We start from the raw sequence: 9,372 nt of genomic DNA on the forward strand, positions 1-9,372 counted from the left end.
TGCAAAGATACAAAATTCTTTACATGCAAAACCCCTAAATTCCATCTCCTTCCCCGTCCAAAACCAAACAAATATACTGTACAGTTCACACACACATGTTACAACTCACAACACCTTCAGATCTCTCAAGTTGCTTACAAATCTTTCACCGACGAGCGATCCAGCCCTCACGAACACGCCCGGATACCCCACCCGGGCCTCCACCTCGGCCTCGAACCCGCCCTGCACCCCGGCGCCGTACTCGTCGCCGGTCCACACGTGCCTCCACGCGCCGGCGCCGGCCGGGAAGTAGGCGGTCACCGCGCTCCGGCCCTTGTCGAGGACCGGCACCACCAGCAGCTCCGTCCCGACCAGGAACTGCTGGTACGTCATCGCCTGCACGCGCTCGTCCTCCGGGTAGTGCAGGAACAAGTGCCGCGCCACGGGGAGCCCCGCCGCCGCCGCCTCCGCGACGAGCTCCGCGCGGTAGAACTCCCAGGCCTTGTACATCCTGGCGCAGCGCGCGAAGTGCGCGAGCGTCCTGCTGTTGGAGTAGAACTGGCAGTTGGAGGCCGGCTTGTTCCCCTCGTGGGTGCGGAGCACGACGGTGAAGGCGTTCACCTCCATCCACCGCAGGAGGAGCTCCTCGCCGCGGCGGTAGCGGAGGAACGGCAGGTCCACGGTGCAGTAGCCGCCGGCGTCGCTGTGGTTTAGCGGGAACCCGGAGAGGCCGCCGCTGAGGAGGCCGACCACGCTGCTCTTGATGCCGTCGTTCGCCTGCCAGCTCACCATCTGGTCCCCCTCCCAGAACAGCATCGCCCACCGGGAGCTCTCCCGGAACCCCGACCGCACGAAGAACACCAAGCCATCGTCCTCGCTGTCGTCACCGCCACCGTCCTTCTCCTCCGCCGCCGTCGCCGCGGCGTTGTTGGCTCTCCACTCGTCGGCGAACTCGCGGTTGACGCGCGCCCACAGCTCCGGGTACCGGTTGTGCGCGGCGACAGGGTCCTCGCCGGAGTGCAGCCGCGCGTCCAGCGGCAGGCCCTCGCCGAAGTCGGCCATCCAGCCGCTGACGCCGTCGTCCGCCATACCCCGCAGGATCTCCTTGAACCAGGCGTGTGCTTCCGGGTTGGTGAAGTCGAGCATGGCAACGTCGAACGCCGTGTTGGGCATCATGTACGGCTCGCCGGACTCGTCCCTGACCAGGATGCCCAGCTTCTTGGCCTCCTCGAACAGGTGCCTCTTCGTGTTCGGCTTCTGATCCATCTGAGGAAGCGAACGTAAACAAAATTCAGAACAGTAATGTACTAATGTAATGACTCTGCAAATGCAGAGCAACTTTCTGAACGTGTGAATTTCACACGAAAGTTCGATTCCCCATAAAAATCATGAACGTTCTCGCGTTCCAAACGTACTGGTACAAGGCAAGGATTGCAGTAAGTCATCATTCTAATGCCGCTGCGTCGAAGGTCGCCGACTAGATCCTTCCATCCATTGTAATGAGCATCATCAACCTCCCAATTCCACCAGAGCTGAGACCCAATTGACGTCTTCCTCTGGCCAACCCAGTCCTGCAACGATCACCAAATGTGCAGCAGTTCAGAGCTAGTTCAGAGTTCAAACTTCAAACTGGATTACGATTTATTTGGAAATGGACCCTTTTTTTTCAGACCTGTAGCCAGAATGCTGAAACTGGGACATCATAGTCCTGTAGCTCTTTCCAAACTCTGCGTACGGTGTCTGTGCCGCCCTGCATGCCGACGACGGCACCGGATGTGATCCACCTGGGAAGAATCGGTGGCCTTCCGGTTGACTCGGTGTAGCTGGTGAGGAGTTGCGTCGGCGAGTCACCGTCTAGTATTCGTCCCTGAACAGAATTCCCATAAACCTGTAAATTAAGAATAATGGAAGTAGTTACTCAATGAGCTCGATATGGTACCATGCTTTCAAAGTGTTTATCTGAAAAGCAACAGTTGCTTTGTAAAAAAAAATTGTAGTCCGGTGAAATGGCTACCTGAATTTGTACTCTGTCAGGTTTGGTCAGGTCGAAAATGGAGTAGTCGTATCCTTCAAGGTATAAAGATCTCATCTTTGAGGTCATGTAGAAGGGAGAGGGGGCGTATGTGGTGCTCCAGTTTCCTCCTGACCTAGAGAAAATCAAAAGGAAGAACACGCTAAATCATCTCCAAAATTAAAAAAAAAAGTTGGCGCCAGTTGGCCTACATTAACGCTAAGACTGCAAGTTCATAATGCTATTCAATTATTATTAGAAAAATATCAACAAATTGTCCTTGAAAGTTGTTCAGCACAATAGTTGGCTTTATCAAGGAGGGAGAAAAAACTAAAACTACTGTTAAGATTCATCTTAACCGTTAGTTATTGACACTTTTTTCTCACCTACGATAACCACTGTTAAGATGCAGAACTCCAAGCACAGTAGCACACACGCACAAGAAACTATGGCGCAAGAAGACGTCACAATCGTTGTCGATGTGATGAGTTTTGTAGCTGATAGTTGAGGGACTACAGTGCCTTACAAATCACAGTTCCTTCCTCGAATTGTTCGCTTCTGACCACACACAGCTAGAGTCACTTTCAACCTTAAATCCCTGCACGTTTCAAGTGCATCAATGCCTGCAATAAGCGGCGACACCCAAGATGATAGGATAAGCTCAATTGCTCAGACACCTGCCCATCCAGATTTGCAGGGCTGGTCCTGGAACTTGACTTGCGCATAACAACGGAAACTACCCCATACTGCTTGGTAATGGCCTCACCAGAACTGAAAGCGCCTTGTTTACGACTAAATTTGACAGTCTAAGAGAAAGTGAGTCTCTACAAATTGCATAGACTGTTCTTCGCAGACTACAGGCAAAAAGTCCAACACATCAAATATCTAGCAGTAAATCCTGAAGAGTGTCAAATCTTTGGATTTGAATTTTCTTTCCATCCACTAAGAAGGGCATATGTTCTAACGCAATTTTTTCAAACTTTGATGTGGTCAGCTACTCAGCTGCAACGAGCTGTCAGATTATGGGAAGAAAATTTACCTGTAGCTGACGAGGTTGGCGGCGAACGTGATGGGCTGGTCTCCCCTGCCGATCCCCTGCTCCTGCACCAGCACCGGCACCCGCTTCCCCTTGAACTCCATGCGGCTGAACTGCTCGCCAAACCCGTAGAACCGCTCGTCGCGGCTGCTCGCGTACGTCAGGAACACGCGGTTGAACTCCTCCGGCAGCCGCTCCTCCGCCCTCTCCGGCGCCGTCAGGAGCGCCGTCGAAGCTTCCTCCTCGCGGCTCGGCGCCAGCCTCGTCTTCTTGCCGGTGGGCCGCTGGACGCGCGCGGGCAGACGGAGGCGCAGGCTGGGCCGGTGGATCCTCGGGGCGGCGGTCGCCGTCGCCAGGGGCGACTTGGCAGGGTCCGCGTGCGCGGCGCAGGTCCATTGGTAGTCGCCGATCTTGACGCTGAACGCGACCTGCGTGTCGGTCCTCTCCTCGAGGAGAATCCAGTACCGGGCCGAGAGCGCCGGCGGCTTCCCCACCGCGCTCCGGGCACGGCGGCCGGCGCGCAGCCCGCAGCAGCCGCACGGCGCGGACGAGGACGCCGCCTTGGCGGACACGAGCCCGGTGATCACCAGCACCGGGAACCGCGTCGCGCCGGACGCCTGGAACGCGGCGCCGCGCAGGAGCTCCGCGCCGGCGTCGGCGTCGCAGCGGTAGAAGGCCCTGATCTTGTCGACGTGCTGGCGGTGGGGGACGAGGCGGGCGCGGACGTCGCGGAGAGCGAAGGAGCCGCGGCACTCGTCGGCCACGGTGGCGGCGGAGGCCGCGGAGAGGAACGCGACTCCGGGGACGCTCCCCCACATCGCTCGGCGCGCGTCGTCGCCGGACGGCACCCTGGAGAGGGACACCTGGCCGCCAAGGGACGGGTCCCAGCGGAGGCGGAACCGGGTCCCGACGGGGAAGTCGTGCGCGTGCACGAGCTTGGAGGTCGGGGCGAAAGAGAGGCGCGGGGCCGCGTCGCCGCCGCTGATGGCGGCGGCTGGGACGGCACGCGGGAATGGGTTGTTGAGGCGGCGCGTGTGGTGCTTCTTGGCGGTCTTGGACAGCGCCGGGGACGCCATGCCGGCGGCGGAGGTGGCGCGCGCGGGAGAGCGGAATGGAGGATCCGGTGCTCTGCTCGGTCCAAGCCGATTGGCTGAAATAGATTCTGGAATGACGGGGTGGGGCCAAATAGGTGGGACAGGAGAGGTGGGCCCGAAGAGCACGCGCTCGGTTTTGACTGACGTGTGTAGTGTGTACTAGTCTCTGCCTTTCTGGTCATAATTGCTAGATTTACCGCGGAAGAAAGGTTTATCACCTGACACCTGTCCAAAAGAAGTAGGAATTTTATGGAATATTACACTACGAAATGGTACCAGATCTTATAAAAATTATGATAAATTTCAGCATTTCAAATCAGGATTTTTTACGGAATATAATATATGTGTGTGTGAAAAAGAATGTATGTATTGTGTGTAAGGCTTTAAGCCTTAGGTGGTGGTGGGGGAGGGGGGAGGGGGATGATGTAGACTACTCGTCCAAATGTTGATCCTCTCGGAGTTCCTTCACAAAACTAGCTCTCCACAGGGTTGATGAACTTGCCTACAAAGTTAATTGTAATAAATTACATGGCCATAGCAATGCAATATTGTTTTCTTGCAGATATAAGTGTGGTTCAAGACATTGACATACTCTACAAGGTATATCTTTGCCATCAATTTCTATTAAATATATTATTTTCAATCTAAAATTTGGTATTATGAAATTACATTTTGCGTTGAATCTAGTAGTGTTCCCAAGTTATTTATATGTTTAGTTATTGTTAGTCAAAGTTAAACATTTTGACTATTGGCTAACCTTATAACTATTTATATTTGTGATTGGAGGGAGTATATTTTATACTTATCTATTATATTTGGCGAGTTTTTGCCTGCATTTATTTGCCAAACGAGTCTTTGGGAGGGGAGCCAAGCAGCACCTTTTTCACGTGGTGGTGACAACCGTGTTGTGGCGATTGGAGGCTGGAATCTGAACACGCCCATAGTCCTAAAGATGACTCATTCTTTCAATACATTTCAAAGCTCAAATGATATTTTGGAGACTCTTCAGGCATCATATCCACGCTTGTTGCTATATCAGTGGTTTTCATATAGTCGCATCACATTACTAAGGTACCATTTGGTGTGCACCAATCAGTTTTCTCTCGGAATTCTGAATACGGGTCAAGCATTTGAGCTTTCACATGTAAACGAAGCCGGTCTCCCACGTCCAGCCGGAGTGACGCGAACTTTGTTATCTGGGTTGCCATTTTTGTCCCTCCTTATTTTGTCATGGAAAGGAGTATACGGTTGCTTGATTACCACCTTGGGTAGCTTCCTTTAGAAAGCCTGTGGCCCCTCCTCATGAACGTGGCCGTGATTGTGGGAGCATACAATCAGCACGCGAACTAAGCCGTGTACGTTCAAAAAAACATTTGGCGGAGAGCACAAACTGATGGGTTGTGTCTAACAACTACTAACTCCTAGATTGAAGCTGCAAAGTGTCCAGATACAATGAACCTGTTGGCAAAAAACGCATCATGACAAATACTTGAGCACTGAACATGCAGCATGTGGAGGAGCTCGTTGCAGCGTATAGGCCAGTCAGACCGGTTATGCAGACCGATCAGACCGGTTCGTTGGGGCAGCCTGACGATGGACCAGCGAACCCTTGACGGGGAGGGACCTGTCAGGGCAGGCGCATGCATGGTTGCTCTAGGGTCGACAAGCCACCTAGAACGCCCTCAATTGACGTAGAGACGAAGTATGAACAGCAAGTAATAGATTGGAAAAGATAGGGCAAATGGAAAAGGTAAAAAAGATAAAAGATATATTTTTAATCAATTGGATATTCTCAATCGGACATGACCCTTTATATTTATAGAGTGAGGAGGTCTTGTCCCGTTAGGAGTCGAAACCCTTACAAATCTCGTACAAAAATACAACTCCTACTCGGACTCTACAGACCCAAACCGGTCTGACCGGTTTGCAAACCGGTTTGACCTGTCTCCTCGAGGGCGTGCAAACCGGTCTGACCTATCTCCTCGGGGGTAGATTTCCCGATGTCATAATTCTCTCATCCGAACTCTAAATCGGACATTCTATATACGAATTTTGATATAATCGACGAGAGCTACGCAATGGTGAAGTCTAATTTGTATTTTGATACTTTGACCAAATCGGTCTGATCGGTTGAAAGACAGGTTCAGAGACATGCTCGTCCACATCTGCCAATTTTAAGTGTCAACAGAACCTTACCTTACCGAACTGACGAACTGCCTGTCCCTGGTTGTGACTTCTTGTAAAACGATGGACATGGGACACACTGTTGATTGTTTGCTGCAAGTTATTTTCGTGGAAAAAAATCAGCACAGCTGAAGAGTAATTGACTCACATGATGCGTAGCTAATGACATTTCAAAGTACCTAGCTGTATTCCCTCTTGTAAAAAGAAGTGTCATCTAGGATAATAACATAACAAGGTTCAGAATGAAATTCTACAGTGACATGTAAAAGGTATAACAAAATTACCCCTATTCTTTATGAAACCACTCTGTCCATCCCAAATTATAGGTTATTTTAGCATTTCTAAATTTATTTTGCTATGCACTTATATTTACACACTTATCTATATATACACTCTATATATATACACTTATATCTGGACGCATAGTAAAAAATTATAAATATATAAATATTAAAATGACCTACAATTTGAAACAGATGAGTAATTTTGGAGAAGAAACACCAGCATGTCCCGACGGACTATGGGCGTAGAGTTCACCTCTCAATGCAACCTGCTGTCTTTGCTGTGATCAGCTTTTCACTTCGAGCTGCATTCGGGCGCATCTTCCCGCTATCACGGCATTGTTCTTCCACGCCGAACAACATGCATGCGGGGCCCAGAAATCCCTGTCCATCAGTGTTTACCTAAAATGCCTAGAGCTATTCACCCCATCCTACGAACAAATTCAGCCTCTCCAGTGGGACTTCAAATTGTTTGGGTCCTTAATCAGCCGCCCAAAATAATGGCCGGTTTGAGATGCGAGATGCATGTATGCACCTGGACGTGTTCGCGGCAATGTTCGCGTCCAGAGAGCTAACACGTCCAAGCTTTCTTTCTCCTTCAAGCGGTGTTTGGTTGGCTTCCGGTCCGTCACGTTCGTATTCTGAGAGCACCAAATAAGGATTTCCCATTTCTGCGTCCGCATGAGTACAACAAGATACGAAAACTCAGTTATGGAGAAACATTAACGGAGCGAAATTGAAACCGATTGCGCTGGGAACCCAGAACTTCACTGCGAAGAAAATCAGAGCTCGTCAGGGGCCGGAACCCCAACAGCTTCTGATTCCAAATTCAGGCGAATCCAGATTACAGATAGAACTTTGCAGTATCAACCAAGAACTCTGCTGCAAAATTAAAAATCATCTCCTCGATCATGTATACATGCAGGGGTTTGGTGTACGACTATTCAGCTGTAAATATGCAGGGGTTTGTTGTGCTCAAGTTTTCCAGTCCGTCCTGTCAGCCTGAAGGCAAAGCCTAGATTGGATGCACGAACGGCGACTTCGCTCGATCTGATGCTTTTTTAAAGATAATGGAGGATAATATTACAGCTTCAGACATTCTTTTGTAAAAATGTATCAAACCACAAAGATTACAGAGGAGCACGTGCTCCAAAAGGATACATAGTCAAAACACTAGAAGATCTGATGTACAAAAAGAAATAACAAAATAAGAAAAGTACAACTCAAATTCTCTAACCAGCTACTCCAGTAATCTACATATACGTCTTGTTTCGTGAGTCTTCTTCAAATGAACCAACTTCTCCTCAATAGGTGAAATCAAAACCAAAGTATGAACCAATTCAACAACGAAGAAGAAAGCACTGATTGACAATCTGACCACAAACTCAAAACCGCAGCACAACCATCCACACCTCAGTAGGGATAAGCAAGATACCATTAGCTATTGAAGAATCCAAGTTAGGCAACCACAATTCCCGCACGAAGTACACCACCACTCAAAATTTTCGAAACGACCCCTCCACCAAGGAAACAACGATAGTCGTTGCCGCGGCTGCTTGCAAGGTCAAAGTTTTCGCCATCATACCCGACCTAGCCCACCATAACATCGCATCCAAAGGTCGACGAAACGCGTCCCATACCATGCCACCGCCGATCATTAGATGCTGGAGCACTTGAAACCTGACGTTGACGAAATGCGTCGCATACCATACCCACGCACGGCTAGGTTCCAAGCACTTGTTGCATGCGCTACGCTCGTGGATGTAATTACCAGAATCCAACCATCCTCCCCCGATAAGCAGATCCAACCGATCATTGGAGGCAGACGCAAGGCTCAGGTGGAAGCACGGCAGCAATCCAACCATCCTCCCCCGTTAAGCAGATCCAACCGATCATTGGAGGCAGACGCAAAGCTCAGGTGGAAGCATGGCAGCAGCGATCAAACCGACGGCAACCACACCACCAATCTCCCCTTCTGAATCGGCGCAGGCAGCAACTGTAGGAGGTGGCCCCTGGAGCCAGCGGCCCCAGAGCGCAACCGGCTGCCACGAGGCCACCAACAACGACCGTAAGGCCACCCCGGCGACGCAGCCGCCTCACCACCCCTTCGCGCGCGCATCCGCACCATGCGCGGCCACACCCCGTGGACGGAAGCCAGATCACTGGTAGAAAATTGAGTATTAGTCCCGGTTGGAAGGGTACAAATCTCTCAAAACCCTAAACCATCCGGGATAAAGCAATCGAGACAAAAGGGGCGCACGTCACAAGTCACGCGATTTTCACGCGAAATATGCGCGTGCGCGATTCGTGGGATTCGAACCCACGACCTCAAGCCTTACGCGTAGCTTCCTTACCATCCCACCTACACACCACATCTGACTATATAGGGGATCCAATTCTTTTATACTAATTCGTGGGGGACCCTTTTATTCCGGTTGGTGTTTCCAACCGGGATAAAAGGGTCCGATGGCTTTATTTCTTTTACAGCCACCCGTGAGAGACCCTTTTATCTCGGTTGGAAGCCCTGGGACCCTTTTATCCTGGTTGGAGTTTCCAACCGGGATAAAAGACCCCATTTTATCCCGGTTGGTGTCGTGAGCTTTAGTCCCAGGTGGTAACACCAACCGAGATTAAAAGGGTGACCTTTAGTCCCGGTTATTCTTACTACCCGAGATAAAAGGGTCCCCACAGGTAGCTGATTTTTTCACCCGCGATTAAAGGGTCCCCCACGGGTGACTGATTTTTCAACCAGGACAAAAGGTGACTTTTAGTTCCGGTTGCAAATAC

At 50.7% G+C, this 9,372-nt stretch overlaps 1 protein-coding gene across 1 annotated transcript; it reads right to left on the reverse strand.

The window, feature by feature from the left end:
- LOC117854669 (uncharacterized) lies at window positions 1-4,157 on the reverse strand. The gene is made up of 5 exons (XM_034736895.2): window positions 3,030-4,157; window positions 1,994-2,126; window positions 1,652-1,867; window positions 1,395-1,550; window positions 1-1,245 (listed from the first exon to the last, which is right to left on the reverse strand). Exons 1-5 carry the CDS (start codon window positions 4,100-4,102, stop codon window positions 106-108), a joined length of 2,718 nt encoding a protein of 905 aa, XP_034592786.2. The 5' UTR covers window positions 4,103-4,157; the 3' UTR covers window positions 1-105.
- Window positions 4,158-9,372: the final 5,215 nt, after the last annotated feature.

The sequence above is a fragment of the Setaria viridis genome, chromosome 5 (genome assembly GCF_005286985.2).
Source record: "Setaria viridis chromosome 5, Setaria_viridis_v4.0, whole genome shotgun sequence".
NCBI lineage: Eukaryota > Viridiplantae > Streptophyta > Magnoliopsida > Poales > Poaceae > Setaria > Setaria viridis.

Coding starts and splice junctions, on each gene's coding strand:
- LOC117854669 (XM_034736895.2), bottom strand. CDS start 4,102: ATGGCGTCCCCGGCGCTGTCCAAGACCGCCAAGAAGCACCACACGCGC. Junction 1,868..1,993: donor CTGACAGAGTACAAATTCAG/GTAGCCATTTCA, acceptor CTTAATTTACAG/GTTTATGGGAATTCTGTTCA. Junction 1,246..1,394: donor GCAATCCTTGCCTTGTACCA/GTACGTTTGGAA, acceptor TCGCTTCCTCAG/ATGGATCAGAAGCCGAACAC.